This window comes from Canis aureus, chromosome 13 (assembly GCF_053574225.1).
Source record: "Canis aureus isolate CA01 chromosome 13, VMU_Caureus_v.1.0, whole genome shotgun sequence".
NCBI lineage: Eukaryota > Metazoa > Chordata > Mammalia > Carnivora > Canidae > Canis > Canis aureus.
The window spans coordinates 17,291,393-17,308,455 of NC_135623.1; the positions used below are offsets into that span (position 1 = coordinate 17,291,393).

At 60.9% G+C, this 17,063-nt stretch overlaps 2 protein-coding genes across 2 annotated transcripts; one reads left to right on the plus strand and one right to left on the minus strand.

Annotated features, from left to right (window-relative positions):
- On the minus strand, window positions 1-11,796 carry LOC144281976 (uncharacterized). The gene is made up of 5 exons (XM_077844992.1): window positions 11,650-11,796; window positions 10,969-11,117; window positions 2,467-2,664; window positions 981-1,033; window positions 1-471 (listed from the first exon to the last, which is right to left on the minus strand). Exons 2-5 carry the CDS (start codon window positions 11,098-11,100, stop codon window positions 360-362), a joined length of 495 nt encoding a protein of 164 aa, XP_077701118.1. The 5' UTR covers window positions 11,101-11,117; window positions 11,650-11,796; the 3' UTR covers window positions 1-359.
- A 249-nt stretch (window positions 11,797-12,045) lies between these two features.
- On the plus strand, window positions 12,046-16,631 carry DMRTA2 (DMRT like family A2). Its single transcript, XM_077844993.1, has 4 exons — window positions 12,046-12,343; window positions 12,822-13,075; window positions 13,468-14,243; window positions 15,468-16,631. Exons 3-4 carry the CDS (start codon window positions 13,688-13,690, stop codon window positions 16,499-16,501), a joined length of 1,590 nt encoding a protein of 529 aa, XP_077701119.1. The 5' UTR covers window positions 12,046-12,343; window positions 12,822-13,075; window positions 13,468-13,687; the 3' UTR covers window positions 16,502-16,631.
- Window positions 16,632-17,063: the final 432 nt, after the last annotated feature.

Consider the following 17,063-nt stretch of genomic DNA (forward strand, 5'->3'; position numbering starts at 1 on the left):
TTTGGTCTTTTTTTTTTTTTTCATTTGGTCTTTTTAAAAATTCTTGGAGGGAGATATCTCTCTCTCTCTCTCTCTCTCTCACACACACACACACACACACACACACACACACACACTAGAGACTTCCGTGTCTTCCAGTTTGAACCTTGGTTCTGCCACTTAATAGCTGTGCGACCTCAAGGTAAGTGACCTCTCTGAACCTCAGTGTCCTGATAACATTCAGATAGCATTTTGCAGTTTCTACACCTTCCACACTTATCCTCACAGCCCACTGCAGTGAGGAAGGCAGGGCAGAGATGATCATTCCATTTTTGTACATGGAGCTCAAAGGCAGTGCTTGCCTGAAGTCACACAGATTGTCAGTAGAAGAGTCCAGACTCGAGCCCTAGGTGCTGATTTCCAGGTTCACAGCTCTTCCATAAAGAATCTCTAAATTTCATGTCCGAGAATGGACCTTGGCATCCTCCACAACTGTGTATGAAAAATTAAATGTAATTTTCTGGAAGGAAAAATCTGTATTCATCAGATTCTCAGTGGGCAGTATCGATGCCAGAAAATTCAGAACCACCATGTACCTCATGCAAACACCACCAGACCATTTGGGAAGTTGAATCTGCCCGTTCTTCTTTTCATCAAGCCACATTTTTATCTAAAGGAAAGCTGCAAACCCCAGAGCGGGGGAGATACAACTGTTGGGCTTTCTTGCCTTGAACCTCCGTCTGCATTTAGTGCTTCTCCCTCATCTCGATCTGCTTTGGAAGATGACCCCTAGCAACCCCCTGGCCTTACAGCTCCTCCCAGCTATATTTTGAAAGTGTGGCCTGAAAGGAAAAGCAATAAAAGAGACTTCCTCTCCAGTCTTCATTCTATTAACTCCTAGTTTGCACACTATTAGTTGTGGTTCTCAGTTTTGAGAGGTGATATAATGTGTGGCTAAGAGCATAACCTCTGGAGCCATGTTCCCTGGGTCCTGCGCTTACCAGCAGTGTGCCCTCAGGAAGCCACTTCGCCTTCTTGTGCCTCCACTCTTGGGCTAGAAAATGGAGATAATTATAGTACTTGGTTGATAAGGTTGTGAAGATTAAATAAACTAACATTTAGACATCAGTTAACGTATAAAGCAGTTAGCTATTCTCTGGTCTACAAACTCACCCGGGATTATAAAAGGAAAAGAAAGTGTGGGTGATGACAGTGACAAGTGGCCACTTATGGAGAAGGACACAGGAAATGTGAAAATGCCAGCAGTCCAGGAGTCCTACCCTGGGGCCCTGCAGGGATGGTTCGAGAACCTTGCACCAAGTGTCACTGTTACAGCGTCCAGAGGCTACGTCCGGGCCATCATGGGAAGGAGAGGGGAGGAGGCTAACTTGCTGAGCACTCAGGGTGTACCCAGGACTGTGCTCAGAGCATCACATACCTTACCACATGTAACCCCACAACAACCCTGTCCAATCGGTGATCTTGACCCCATTTGGAAGCAACAGGCTCAAAGAGGTGAAGTGTGACTTGCCCAAGCACCACAGCTAATAAGGAACAGAACAGAGTTTGGGGCCCAGGCCTTTGACTCTAAAGCTCCCGCTGTTTATGTCAATGCAATGCCACCTTCCATGAAAGTATGACCTTTTACCAAGGCATTTCCAATAATCACAATAATAACATTTTTAAAATGTTGATGGTTACAAAAATGGGTAAAGCCCCATTTCCATAGAAAATTCAGCTCTCCAAAATAACTCCTCTCCAGGTTTTAGGCAATGCCTTTTGTTTTTAAGCACATGCATTATTTAAGAAGGATCCTATAGCTTCTACCTCTTTGACATCTCCAAAGTCCATTCCTTCCTCCTTCATCCGTTATCCCACCCGCGTTTTTTCCCTCGGAAGACCACCTTTGTGGTCTCTCACCTGGATTATGAAACCACATCCTAACTGATCTCCCTTTCTTCAGTCCCTCTCTTCGGGACCAGTCTCCACACAGCTGCCAGAAAGAGCTCTCTAACACCTGCCTCACCAAGCCACAGCCATGCCTCCGTACCCTCCATACCCTTCATTGCCCTCCAAATAAAACCCAAACTCAGCCTGCATTTAAGACTCCCGTCATCTGGCCCCTACACCCCTTCCCACCTACCTCCAGCCATGCCCTCAACACACATCCTGAATCACCTGCAGTTTTCTGAAAGCATCAGCTTTGCATCCCCTCTGGCCTTGGACACTCTCCCCTCTGTTGCCACCAGACCCCTACCCCTCCGCCCTTCACTTTGACACTTCAGGTCCTCCTAAGCGGTTTCCCTGACCATCGCGACACCCTCCCTACCTCCAGGTTAGGGTAGGACCCTTCCTCGCCGCCCTTCGGTCGCGCTGGACCACCGTGAATCATGCCTCCCAGCTCACGTGTTCCCCCGCCCCCCCCCCGGAGACTGCGGCCCCCCCAAAGTCCCTCCTCATCCTCAGGCCCAGCAGAATGACTGGTACCCAGTCAGCACACGCCTGAACGAGGAACGGTGCGTGTGTGCAGGTGGTCGCTGCCGTCTCACGCCGCTCGCTGGGGAAGCCGACGGCAGAGGCGGGGGCGCAATCCTCCGCGTTCCGGGGCCCGGCCTGGTCGCGCCGTCCCGCGGCCCACGGCCACTGCGCCTTGGTGCACCGGAGCCGGAACAAAGCCGACTGGACCTGCCGGGGAGAGAGGAGGGTAAGGGAACCCGTGCTGAGCCCCGGCGAGCCCTGCACGGGCACCTGCACGCCGCTCTCGGTCGCTGCCGCTAGTGCCCTTGTTCACAGGGAGGGAGACTGAGGCTCAGAGGATGTCCCTGTCCGGAGACACCCAGCTAGTAGGGAGGAGCTGAGGTTCCGCCTGACCTGGGCCCGAGGCTCAGCCTAAGCCACAGGGGAGAGAACGTGGTAATGGTAACCCCCCCCCCCAGGGGGGCCTGAACGCCCCTCGCCTCCTCCCACTGCCCCAGGAGGCCCCTGCGTCTCCCTGCACTTTCCCTGCCTGCTTGCCCGGGAAATGTCAGCAGCCCCTGAGTCCGTTCCTCCGCACCCCCCCTCCTCTGGAACTCTCCTTAGGTGGGAGGCAACTTGAGACTCAGCTCAGATTTTGCCTGAGGTGCAAGTCCAGGAGGGTAAGGTCCGAGTCCGTCTGAGCCGATGTCCTGTCCTCCCCTGGGACCTGGCCCTGCACTCGAGTGGTGACAAATAGCTGTGGGCCCTACAGTGAGCGGGTGTGTCGGTGGAGGGCCAGGCAGGAAGCTCTTCAGCCCCGATCAGCGTGTGAAGCAGGAGTTCTTAGTCTCCCCACTTTATTGGTGAGCAGACTGAGGACCAAAGGTTAGGTAACCTGCCCAAGGTCCGGCAGGCAGTAAACTGAGGAGCCAGGATTCAAATGCAGGTGTTGGGACCCCAGCGTTCAGGCTCCACCCGCTACTTCCCCAGAAAGCCTCAGGGACCCGGGCCAGGCTGGGAGCCTCCTCCAGTCCCTGTGGCGGCCCCTCGCAGAGCAGAGCACTTAGCCTGTCACGGTGCTGACTGGCTCAGAGGGCTCCCTCTGTGGACGCTGACAGGTCTGCTGCCCCCCCCCCCCCCCCACAGAGCACAGACAGGAAATGTCCCATGAATGAGTGAACTACACAACTGCCCTCTGAGATGGAACATACTATCCCTGTTTCATAGTCTTAGGGAGCTTAAATCATTTGCCCAAAGTCTCCTAACTACTATAGAACATACCCTGTCTCACCAAAGCAAATCTTTTTTTTTTTCTTCCCATCATGCACTTCATTAGATGTGCATTAAAGGGTCCGTTTTGACTCACCTACTCATCACTTAGGCTGGATTCCCAGCCTCTACCGTTGGCCCAGAATTTCCAGGAGCCAGTTCGGGCAGTTGGACAGACTTCTGGGAGAGATGAACCCCCCCCCCCAAGGGGCTGCAGCCAGAGTCCATTCTGTAATAAATGGCACTGCCCAAGCCTGACAATCTGGGATCAGAGTTAGAAAATGTAGGCATCCTATAGGATGAATGAGCTGAGGTCTCCGGGGCCCTGGAAATGTTGTCTGCCTTCCTTGGACACACATTGGTAAACAGAGGCATAGTATTTTTCTGAAGAGTTAGCAGCAAGGAGAGTCTTGCTGAATCTTCCCTGTGTTGCGGGGCGGCGGGGGGAGGGGAGGTGTCTAGTGAAAACACATATAAAGGAAATCAGGTTTGGAGGCCGGAACTTTGCTGTGTTCCCAGAGCAGACTGCCAAGGCCCCAGCCAGATGGAACATCCCTCATGTGAATCATCATCTTCCTGCCTGGGTATGCGTGGTCCTTTTCTCATCTCAGAGCATTTCCAGATGCAGCAGGTCTACCTCTCCTCATTCCACAGATGGAGAAACTGAGACCCAGAGCAGTGAAATGACTTGAGCAAGGCTCCCTTCTGGCTTCCCTTCAGCCACACCAAGCACCAATGAAGTAGCATGTGCAGCATCACCTACATGCCTCAGGTGCCTGATATAAAAAATGGTGCATCTTCTACGTTTTGTACATGGTACGGGAGGGCTTGGACACAAAGGGAAAGGCCCTATTCTCTGGCATGAAAGTACTGTACCATGGGGGCTAAGAACCCAGCCCCTGCCTCCGGGGAGTCCCACAGGAACCAGCAGGGCTATGGTGGGCCAAAACTAGCAGAGGCCCTGAGCAGAGGCGGGGTTGCTGCCTCCAGAGCCTGGGGGTGGGCTCTGGGCTGTGATGCTCCTTTCTTACTGGCACAATATCACTTTACACTTTATCACAAACATGTTCTGATTAACGGAGCCACTGAAAAGGGTGGTGGGAGAGAGCCAGGCGACCTAGGAAAGGCGCCAGACCTAGGAGATGGCCCCACGCCTGCCAGAGGTCTCTGAACCACGACAGTCCATCAGAATTCTGATTCTAGGGGATCCCTGGGTGGCTCAGTGGTTTAGCGCCTGCCTTCAACCCAGGGCATGATCCTGGAGTCCTGGGTTCGAGTCCCATGTCAGGCTCCCTGCATGGAGCCTGCTTCTCCCTCTGCCTGTGTCTCTGCCTCTCTCTGTGTGTGTCTCTCATGAATAAATAAATAAAATATTTTTTTTAAAAAAAGAATTCTGATTCTGGAGGGACTTTGCAGATTACAGTTCAAGAGCAGAAGTCACCTCCTGTCATCCACTCCCAGCTCCCCAGTCCTTCTTCTCAAGGAGGCAAAAGGGTACTGGGAAGAATAGTTCTCCCCTCTGGAGTGAAGGCAAAGAGAAATCACTCATTCAGCTCCTGGCTAACAAGTAGCAATACCCAGGATACCTGAGTGTTTACTACATGTCAGACACTGAGAGGGACTTCCCATGAGTTGTGTTGCTGAACCCTCACAGTGACCCCAGGAGAGCATTCTTTTTCCTTCCATCTGACATAGGAGGGAATGCGACAAATGCGGGACGCCTGCCGGGGCAGTTTTCGGAGTGGCGGCCAGGCCCGGGGACAAGGGCGCTAGGGAGACAGGAGCGATGGTGGGAGACCCTTGCCGGGCGGTGAGAGTACAGTCCGAGGGGCACAGGGGAGCTGTTCGCGCTCAGAAGGGAGAAAGGAGGCTCCCCGAGCCCGCCAGGGCTGCCTGGGCCCGGAGTCACTGCCTCCCGCGTCCCCGTTCCCTCCGGCGGGAGCTGTGCGGGAAGACGCGAGGCTGTGGCCTCAGGGCAGACGCAGGGGCGCGAGGGCCACGGCTTGGCCAGGAAATGGGGGGGCGGGGGGCGAGCGCTGCTCCTACAGGCTGAGTGGGAGGCGCCGGGGCCGCCCCTGAGGGCCTCCGGGGCTGCGGGCCGCACCCGCCCTGCGGGTGGCAGAGGACGCCTCCGAGTCAGCACCCCCCCCCCCCCGCCCCCGACCCGGACCCCGACCCCGACCCCGACCCCGACCCGCCGGGAGGGGAGGGCAGGCCGAGGCGGGCGGGCAGGAGGTGGGCGGGGGGCGCGGCCGAGCGGCTAGGCCTCCCCCTCCAGGCCCGTCTGCGTTCCGCTGGGGGCCTGGGGTTACGGGCTGCGGGCCCGGCGCGCGCCCCTTCACCTCGTCGTATCCCACCCCCACCCCCACCCCCACCCCCACCCCCCGGCCGCTGCCGAGCTCCGATCCGATCCCGGGGCAGGCGACTCGGCCAGGGTCACGCAGCGCTGGGAGGCTCCGGGTCGCGGCGCCTGGGCGGAGCCCGGAATCCCTCTCTGCGAAGCCCTTTGGCGAAGACGGAGACCACGGGAGGGAAAGTGCAGAGACCACCCTGCGGGGCACGTGGTCCCCCAAACTAGGAGGCCCGCAAGCCGTTTGGGCCCTTGCACCGTTCCGGATGCGCAGACTCGCCCCTCTGTTCCTTCCTCCGCCGGGTCAATTCCAGGTCCTTCCAAACTCAGCTCCGGGAAACTTCATCTAAAATGGCTCAGCAAGCAGACTGGGCTCCAGATAAGTAAATATACTATGATCAGTAACTTTCTTGTGCTCCTGTCCTTACCACTTAGACATTGTGAAAAGATGGGCAAAAAGATTCTGTTTATAATAGACACATAAAATACCAGAGAATGTGCTTAAGAAACAACTATAGGAACAAAATGACAAAATTTACAAAGGGACATAGAAGTCTGTGAATAAATGAAAGTCACACTGCGTCCTAGATGGAAATATCCCATATTGTAAAGATATATAATCTCCTTCGAATTAATTTCTAAAAGTAGTTAAATAAAATTTCCAACGGGTTTTTAAATTTTTACTTTCCCTTTGGAATCAGCTTTTAAAATTCTAAAATATTTTTTTCAGAAGACTGTCTTTCCAAAATAGCCAAGAGGATTTTGAAAAAGAAGAATCAAGATTCAGAAAGATGCTTGCCCTCCAAACATTACAGGACTACAATAATTTTTGAGTAAGGCTGGTGCAAAAGTAAATCCCTCCTTAGAAGAGAAAGTGATGAAATGACCTAATGCCAACTGAGAATTTAGTATATTATAGCATATGGTCAGTGGGGGGAAAGGGTGGATCATTAAGTAGAGCTGTGATGACGGCCTAATCTTTTGGGGAAAAATTAAGTTACAAACTCACTTCACACTTTCCACCAAAATTAATTTCAAATGAACTTAAGATATCAATGTAAATAATGAGAAGGGGCTAATATAACCTATAGGTGAATGTGCTCAGAAAAGTTGAATTTGAAAAACTCTTGGTAAGTATAATACTGTAAATAGAATCTATAAAGAAAAAAATGACAAATTTGGTTATGTAAAATTTTTTAACATTTCCGTATAAAAACTGGGTAAAACAAAAAAAAAAGGAGAATGCATCATATGTTAAAAATAAGAGGATGCTACTGTCTTTAATATATAAACAGCTATTACAAATTAAAGAAAGGAGAAGCTTTATGAGAAAAAAAACAATATATACAGATTTTTTTAAAACACAAGTGACAACACAGAAAGAAAAAATTAAGAAATACCTAAGGAAATGCAAATTACAATGACAAAAGATTTTTTTCCTGCCTGAATTGTCAAAGAATAAAAAGAACAGTAAGATGCACTACTGTTGAGTGTGGTCGTTGACTCAACCTTTCCTGAGGGCTATTTGACAAGTAGCTATCAAAAGCCTTAAAAATAAAAAAGAAAAGAAAAAAGCCTCTGACCAATCTTACTTCTAAGAATTTATCCTAAGGAAATCATTAGACAAATTCACAAAGAATGTTCAATGTAGTAATGTTTATTGTAGCAAAAATTGGAAACAAACAAAATACCTCTCAAGAGGAAATTGGCTAAATAAATTAATGTACATCCATACACTGAAATATTAAGCGATTTTTAAAGGTTATGTAGATGTCTTGATTAATATGAAAAAGATGTTTTTCGGGTTTGTATATAAAAGAGCAAGTAACAGAAAGCATATTTTTGTAAAGGTACATATTCAGAGAAAAATTCCAAATGTACTTTGCTAAACTGTCCAAAATGTTTTATCACAACACGCTAATAATATGTTTCCTCTTGGGAAACTTAGCGTCTCACCTCGGGGATCCCTCCCTTCCCTCGCACCTCACTCCTGTTTCTCACCGCGAGGTCAGGCTGGGTGACTGGGTCCCTAGTTGGTCAATGAGCTCTCCTGGGCCTCAGGCGCTGCCACTTACGAGGTGCCCGACAGGAATGAAATTAATGAAAGACCCCTCTCGGTGCTTCCGCGAATGATCGATCAATTGAATGGAATCGAACCGACCGAAAGCCCCTAGGACTGACCCTGCCCGATGGAACAGGAGGAGAGGAGAACCCCAAGTCCGGGTTCCCATCTTCCTCGACGCTCAGCAGCCCTGTGACCCCGGGCTAGCTGGGTGGCCTCGCTGAAGCTCGGAGGACTCGCCTCTAAGACGTGGCGGTCGCAGCTCCCCGGGCCCGCGCCGCAGGGCACACAGCAGGCGCTTAGCGGGACAGGGGCACACAGACGGCGCTCAAACGCGGAGCACGTCGGTGCGCAGGGCGCAGGGCTGCGCGCGGGGCGGGGAGCCTGGCGGCCCCGGGCTGGGTCCCGAGAGCGGCGGCGGGCGGGGGCTGGGGCGGGGACTGGGGCTGGGGCGGGGGCTGCGGCAGGGGCTCCCGCGCCCTCGCACCCGCCGGCCGGGCTGCGGGCCCCTCCCGCGCGGGGAGCCGACGGCCGGAGGCTGCGGCCCGGATCCCGCGCGGCCCGACCGCTGGCGGGGGCGGCTCCTCCCGGCCCGGGGCCGCGTTCGCACCTGTGCGGTGGCAACGGGACTCGCTCGCGGGGCGGGGGCCCGCGGATCCCTGGCTGGGCCCCGGGGGCGCGGCCGGCGCAGCTCCGGGAACGAGGCTGGAGGACCCGGAGGGCCACCCGTTGCCGTGGGCGGTGCGTGCACACGTGGGCCGTCCGCGCGGCCGCGGGGAAGCAGCGGACGGGCGGCCTGCGTAGACTCCTTCCCCCCCCCTCCCCCGCCCGGGAAGGAGCTCAGCCCCACTAACGGAATCCGGGGCGGCCGGGGAGGGCTGCGGAGGGGAGGGGCGGTTCCGACCCGGAGCCGCCGGTTTGGGGATAATTACTTTTAATGTCAGAAAGATTTAGTTTAATATCATCTCTATTAGGCCGCCGGGAGGGTAATTAAACGGGCCGCGCCGCAGCCGGCAAGCAGATGGCGTCTGCTCGCTCCGAGCCCGCCGGCAAACAGCGCAAAAGTCAGCGCCTCTCGGGGCCCCGGCGCCCCCCCCCCCGCATCCCCCCCCCCCGGCACCCCCCGCCCCCAGCCTCGCCCTGGGGCTCCAGCTCCCCACACCCGCCCTTGCCCGGCCGGGGCGGGGCAGCCCTCGGCGAGCTGGAGGTGGGCGCCGCTGCGGGGAGCCCCTCTGGGCCCGGCGCCCGCACGGGAGGATGCCGAGCTGGCGGGGCGTCGGGGCGCCGTCGGGGGCTCCGCCGCGCTCGGCCCGGGAGTCTGGCTGCGTTTGCCCAGGGTCCAGCCTGCGGCCCTGGCCCGGACGGGCTCGGGGAGCAGCGGAGGCCCGCGCGTGGGCGCAGGACCCCGGAGGGGCTGGCGGTGGGGCCCTGCGAGCCCAGCCTCCTGCCGGGGCCTCTCGCGCTGGGGCGGCGGCGGAGGTGCGCACACCCCCTGGGGCGCCGCGTGTAGGCGGGAGTTGGATCCCGGACTCCAGAGGACGGAGCTCAACGTGCGGGTTGTGTGTCCAGGTGTGAAGCCGCTGCACCGTGTGTGTAGGACGCAGACTGGGCGCCCTGCAGACACCCCCCTCCTGGTCTGCTCCCCTTGGGGACCTGGGTGCGCATCAGGACCAAGCCAGGGCGGCCTGCGGAGGTCTGGGGGCAGGGGCCTCCACGCGGCTGCTCACGCCGCGTCCCCCCACCCAGGCCACAGCGCCCCCGAGCCCCAGCCCCGGGGCCCCAGGACGGCTGGAGGCCGGGGACTTGCCGAGCTGCGCGCGGGGACCCCCGAGCCGCCGGGGGAGGCGCCCGCCCTCGGGCCAGGCTGGGTTCCAGGCGTGTCCTGCCCCAAGGACAGGGGGCTCCTCAAACACGCGCGGGACAGCGTGGGGTTCTCAAGGCCCCGTGGCTGGACCTTGACTCCCCCAGGTTCACCCCGAAGTCGCGGGGCCCCACAGCGGCCCGGCCGCAAGCGAGAAAAGGCGTGTCTGGGCCGCAGCCCTCCGAAGGCCAGGCAGGTTCCGATCGTTCATTCGTTGGGGGGTTAAAATGATTTCTGGAAGAGCCTGTCCAGTGTTGCCCCGGGAGAGGGCGCCTAGCGGGCGCGGGATCCAGCCCAGCTCTCCCGCCCCCGCGGCCGCCCGTCAACAGGGTCCCTCGCCCCAGGACCTCAGGGCGTCGGCAGGTGGGGTCCGGCCTCCGCCCCGCAGCGCACAGTGCCCCGCACCCCTCCCCGACGTCACCCCACGCGCGGCCCGCGGGGCTGACCCTTGTCCTCTCCCACGCTCCCGCCCGGCTCCAGCGAGCGCAGTTTTCTAGGAGCGCGGGCCTGGTGACGTGGCCGTCAGACGGCGGCGGGGCGGCGCGGGCCTGGGCAGCCTTGGGCCTGGGCAGCCTTCCGGGAGCTTTCGCCAGGCCCCTCCACCGGGTCGAGGCTGGGCTGGCGAGGGCGGGGGCTGCGCCCCGAGGGCCCTGGGCCGGGTCTGCGCGCCCAGTACCTCCGCGCCCCGCGGCGCAGGCCGGGCCCGGGGCCCCGAGAAAGTTCTCCAAGCATCAGTGAAACGCGGGGGCGGGAGTGACGGAGAGCGACGGGAAACCTCATTTTCCGCACTAATTAAGCAAATTTTCTGTACTCTGAAGGAAAGAGAAGAGTGGAGAATAAGAAATGGGAGCGAGGGCACACTGGGCGAGGAAAGGCCAGAAAAGGCACGGGGGTGACAACTGGAGAAGGCAAGGTGGCCCTGCGCGAGGACCGCAGTGTTAATTCCAGATGTTGCCTTTCGAAAGGGCAACGAAATGCAGAACCTGTTACCTCCTCTGCAGGTCGGACTGTTCCTGGGGCCGTGACGTCAGTGCGGGAGAGGAAGGCGAAAGTTACAACTAGTCCTGGGGGTCCGTGGCGACCTCGTCTCAGGCCCGGAAGGACGGACAGACGGACGCGCATCCTGCGTTCAAGAGGATCTGGGGAGACAGAGAGGCCACGCTTTACTTTCGTTTAAAAACGAGAACTAAACTTTTCGTTAATTCGGAATAACACCGACAGAAAGAATCCTCCCCCCCCCCCCCCCCCCGCCTACGAGAAATCGAGGTGCTGCGGAGGCGAGGACGGAGCAAGAGGGGCCGAGGGACGGGGTTAGGGGCGGGGAGGGAAGATGCGGGCGCGGGGAGCCAGGGCCGCCGGGAAGCGCCCCTCCGCGCTCCCACGGCCCCTCTTTAAGAGCAAGAATCCTCGCAAGGCACACACTTACCCTTCCTGGTGCCCTAGCCTATCGGACATTTTTAAGTGAAGGGCCCGTATTTGAAAGGAGGCAGGAGGAAGCAACCGGGAGGGAGCACGGCCCCCACCGCCCCAGGCGCGCCGGACGTGGGAGCGCACCCGAGCCGCCGGGAGGAGGAAGGAACCGGCCTCTTGGCATTTATGCCATCTGCCCTCCTTCCCCCCCCAGCCCCCTTCCCCCTTCCCCCCCCCCCGTCGCCCTAATTGAATTGTCACCTGCCCCTATCCCGCCCCCGGCCACCAGGGCCCCTGGGGACACTCGGCCTGCCAGCGCCCCGGCCCCGGAGGGCGGCGCAGCCCAGCGCGGCCCAGGAGCGGGGCACGCGCGGCCCGGGACACGCGCGCCGGCCGCCGCAATTGGGCGCAGGCCGCACGCTGCCGGCGCTCGGAACCGCTCGCTCGCTATTTGCCGCGCTCCTCCCGGCGCCCCCCCGCCCCGCCCCGGCGCTCGGCGCAGCTTTTGGAGTTTCGAATCTTTCGGCCGCTGCAGAACGCGGGGCTCCCCGGGCGCGGGCGCGGCCAATCAGAGCGCCGCCTGCGTCCCCTGGCCAATGGCAGGCGCCACATTGTTGTCCCCGTCTGTCTAATGGAGCCCTGAGGAGCAACAATAGAGCGGGCGCGCGGCTCCCTGAGAGTCGGGCAGCGCCGGCGGCCGGGGCGCGGCTGTGCGCAGGGTGCTGCGCGCTCCGCGAGGGGACGCCGCGCGGCGAGGCCGGGTCGCGGGCGGCAGCCACCCGTCCCCAGCCGGGCCGGCTCGGGTTTCCGACGGAGGGCCGGGCTGCGCGGCGTCCCGAGGGGTCGGAAGTGCGGGCATGGTGGCCGCAGGAGGGTGACGTGGCCGGCAGGGACCCGGGCAGCCGGGGCAGCGGGAGGCGTGCGCAGCGCCGGCGAGGAGGACCCGCGCCAGCAGGTAGCGGAGCGCGGGGGGCGGCCGAGGGGCTTCGCGGCCCCGGGGGCCTGGGCGCAGAGGCAGCTGAGCCAGGGACGGGGCGCGGGGCGCGGGGCGCGGGGACAGGCCCCGGGGCGGCGGGCGCGGCTCGGGCTGGGCCTGCTGGGCCGCGGCGCAGGTGGGGCTCCGCAGCCAGCGCGGGGGCGACGCGCCGGCCTCGTGGAGGTCTCCTGGGCCAGCCCGCGACCAGAACGCCAGATTCCGCAGCAAGTAGGGTCCGCGGAGACCCCAGGTTGGGGAGGGCGTGTCTGCCGAGGCTGCCCCTAAACCCGGAGGAGAAGCCAAAGCCGACCGCCTCCCTCCTAGTAATACCTGCCTCTTCCCAAGGCGCCCTCCTTCCGACCGCCCCGGCGCCCCAGGGCTGAAGTCGTGCCGCGGCCTTTACTCCAACCCCGTCCCCCACCTTTGCCTGCGGGGTTTATGTTTTTTTCTTTCCCAGGCACTTCTCTCCCCCCCACGTGGACCCCGAGACCCAGACATCCGCATCAGCTGTTTTCTCTGGGTTGCCCCGGCCGCAGGCTCGCCCCGACCCCGCGGCTTCGGCCTAGTTTTCCCTGCCCTCCCCAGGCCTGCTCGACCTCCTCTGCACATTCCTCTTCTGTCCAACTCCCCGGAGGCCCGCACCGTGACGCGTGTAGCCCCCGCATTTCCACGGGTCCCTGGGGCCCCGCGGCCTGACTTTGCTCCTGAGGTGTTTGTTTTGCTATCGGCCTTCACTGTCTCCTAGAGCTGTTCTTTCTGTTCCTGATTTGTCTGACTCTCCTGCTCCCCCCCCCCAAAGTAAAAACTTCAGACCCAGCCCCCGAACTCTGTGCCTTGCGCGCTTTGATAGGTCTCTCCTCCTAGCCTTTCCACAAAACGTCACTTCGCCTCGAATTTTTCCTGTTTTGCCCTTGGTGTCACTCTGTTGGGTCAAATTTTCCTTCTAATGCGAGTCCCATCAGACAAGCATTTCTCTCCACCCGTCTCACCCCAATTAAGCTAAACTTTGGGGGACAATATTTTCCTTTTCAAACCCTCGTTATATCCACCTGAACCAGTGACTTCTCAAACTTTATATGTCTCTTTATTTATTTTTTTTCTAGCGGAACCGCTGATCCAAACGAAATCTTAGACTCAGCGCGTAAATCAGACCTAAGAAGAAGCGCTCTGGTGGGAACCGGGTGGGGGATCCGGAGGAACCTGCTTCCAGCCGCTCGGCGCCCACTGGCCCGCGCCCGCCTCCCTGGCCGAGCCGCGTGGCCCCGGGCGCCGCTCGCCGCAGGCCTCCGCTCCTTCCCAGCGCCGTGCACGCCAGGCCCCGCCATGGAGCTGCGCTCCGAGCTGCCGAGCGTGCCGGGCGCAGGCTCGGCGGCGGCGACAGCGCCGGGGCCGCCGGTGGCGTCGGTGGCGTCGGTGGCGGCGGCGGCGGCGGCGGCCGCGTCGCTCCCGGTGAGCGTGGCGGGCGGCCTGCTCCGGGCGCCGCCGCTGCTGCTGCGCGCGGCCGAGAAGTACCCGCGGACGCCCAAGTGCGCGCGCTGCCGCAACCACGGCGTGGTGTCGGCGCTCAAGGGCCACAAGCGCTACTGCCGCTGGAAGGACTGCCTGTGCGCCAAGTGCACGCTCATCGCCGAGCGCCAGCGCGTCATGGCGGCGCAGGTGGCGCTGCGCAGGCAGCAGGCGCAGGAGGAGAACGAGGCGCGCGAGCTGCAGCTGCTCTACGGCACGGCCGAGGGCCTGGCGCTCGCCGCCGCCAACGGCATCATCCCGCCGCGGCCCGCCTACGAGGTCTTCGGCTCCGTGTGCGCCGCCGACGGCGGGGGGCCCGGGGCCGCGGCGCCCGCGGGGACCGGAGGCGGCGCGGCGGGCGCGGGGAGCTCAGGTGAGCGGAGGCCCGGCCTGGCGGGGGGGGGGGGGGGTCGGGGGTCGGGGGGGCCGGGGCGCGTCCTGGTCCTCGGACCCGAGGCCCCTTTCCGCGCGCCCCACCGCGGAGAGCTCGCCGCGCACCCAGGCCCCGGTTCGGGGCGCAAACACACAAACTCTTTCTCCCCTTTCTGAAGAATTAGCCCCGCTCTCCCCTGTCCCCGCGGGCCCCGATGTAACCGCGAGGGCCCCGCCTGCGCACTGCGCTGTCTCCCCGCGCGGAGACCTTCCCCCCGGTTCTGCTCCTTGCCGCCGGCCGCCTCCCGGGCTCCTTCCCAGCCCTCTTGAGAGGCCGGCCCTCTCCCAGTGCCCCCGGCCCGCACCCCTTTCTCTAGGGATCAGGGCACCTCTTCCTTCTCCCAAGTTGCTCCTGCTCCCCGGGCAACCGCCTGCGGCGCCCGCTCCTTCGGTCCAGCTTTCCCCGCTCGTCCCGGGTTTCTCAAGACCAGGAGCTCTCTCGCGTCCCTCCATCCCCCCACTCTTCGAACCCCCTACTCCCTGCCTGGCGCCACCTTCAAGAAACTGCCGAGTTTTTCTAGGGAGCGGGGAAATTAAGGCTGGGGCCATTGGGGGCCCTCTCAGCCCTCATCTTGGGAGTGAAGAACTTAGGTTTTAATTTCGCAAAGGGTGGCTTAGAAATAAGGGCTCTATTTCTGCCGGCAGAAAGGCTTGGGAGCGCTTAGATACCGAAGGCGCCCTCCCTAACCAGCTCCGCGGCCCAGGGCCCGAGGGCGCCGAGGGCGGGGTTCGCTCTTGGGAATGCCGGTGCAGAGTGGGGTCCTCTGTGCAGTAGGTGGCTGAGGTGGAAGTTGTATTGTCTCCTGCTTGAACTCTGGGCCGGGCCACTTGTCCAGGTCAGGGCAGCCACTAGGAAGGGGGAATAAGGCTGGGGGTGTTGGGGGTACAGATGTGCAAGAGGGGACCTGGACATTGAATTTACAGGGCACAGGCGGTTGGGGCTCTGGGTACGGAGAGAGTGTGCCCTGCGGGGTAGCGGAAGTGAGACCCGGTGTAGCCGGTCAGAGAGTTGCTGGAGAAAAAAAAGGGGGGGAGGAGCTGGAGCCCAGTGAATGAGGGTCATCGGGCTCGGAGAGGGAACTGGGGTCCACGGGGCTGATGTGCTGGGGGCGCCGTCACCTCCCCACCGCAATCGCTCCTCACATCCCCTTGTCTCCCCTCCTAGAAGCCAAGTTACAGAAGTTTGAGCTGTTCCCCAAGACGCTGCTTCCGACCGGCCGCCCCGGCAGCCCGCAGCCGCCAGCGGGGAAGCCCCTGTCGCCCGACGGCGCGGACTCGGGCCCTGGGACGTCCTCCCCGGAGGTGCGGCCGGGCTCAGGCTCGGAGAACGGAGACGGCGAGTCCTTCTCGGGGTCGCCCCTGGCCCGGGCCTCCAAGGAGGCAGCGGGGAGCTGCCCGGGCAGCGCAGGCCCGGCAGGCGGTGGCGAGGAGGACAGCCCGGGCTCCGCCAGCCCTCTGGGCTCCGAGTCCGGCTCCGAGGCCGACAAGGAGGAGGCCGAGGCGGCCCCCGCCCCCGGGCTGCCCGCGGGCCCGGGTCCCCGGCAGCGGACGCCGCTGGACATCTTGACGCGCGTCTTCCCGGGCCACCGGCGGGGCGTCCTGGAGCTGGTGCTGCAGGGCTGCGGCGGCGACGTGGTGCAGGCCATCGAGCAGGTGCTGAACCACCACCGCGGGGGCGTGGCGGCCGGCCTCGGCCCCGCCGCGCCCCCGGACAAGGCCGCGGTGGCAGCGGACGACGCGTGGCCGGGCCGCGTGGACGCCGCCGCCGGGGGCCCCGGGCTGCCCGCGCCCCTGCAGGCCGCGCCCGCCGCCCCGCCGCACCACAGACCTCTGCTGGCCGGGGCCGTGGCGCCGGGGGCGCTGGGCTCGCTGAGCAGCCGCTCGGCCTTCTCGCCGCTGCAGCCCAACGCCAGCCACTTCGGCGCCGACGCGGGCGCCTACCCGCTGGGCGCGCCGCTCGGCCTCAGCCCCCTGCGCCTGGCCTACTCGGCGGCGGCGGCGCACAGCCGCGGCCTGGCCTTCATGGCGCCCTACTCCACCGCCGGCCTGGTGCCCACGCTCGGCTTCCGGCCGCCCGTGGACTACGCCTTCAGCGACCTCATGCGCGACCGCTCGGCCGCCGCGGCGGTGCACAAGGAGCCCAGCTACGGCGGCGGCCTGTACGGCCCGATGGTCAACGGCGCCCCCGAGAAGCAGTAGGCGCCCCCCCCCCCCGGGCGCCCTGCGGCCTCTGCCCAAGGGCGGCTGTCGGTCTCGGGTCTCGCTTCGGAAGGTGGGTGGAGGGCTGAGCGGAAGGGGGCCGGCGGGCGAAGTCAGAGGGGCGCGGCCCGGGGTCACCCGCCGCCCCGCCAGGCGCCTGCAGCCCGGGGAGGCGGCCAGGGAGGCCGCAGGGGCCGCGCCGCGCAGGATGCTCCGCAGTCTGTCCTCTGTCTCCCTCTCCTTATTAAATTTTTTTTTAAAAAAATATTCGCTCTAACAAATATAAATTTAGGATGTATAAATCTCTTGGCACTGAGTCGAGTCTTTGGGACACATTATATATCGATATCAAATGTAAGAAAAAAAAGGAAACAAGTTCTAAGGTGCACTTTCCTCGTTGCGGTATTTGTCGCTCTCTTTGTTGCTTATGCCAATAAGCATGGGTTTCCTTGGTGCAGTGTGACTTTTTATATATGTATAAATCTATATATAATCTATACATATATATATACAAGCCAGTGTATAATGTTATAAAATGGAATTCTAAGTTATTAATTGTAAT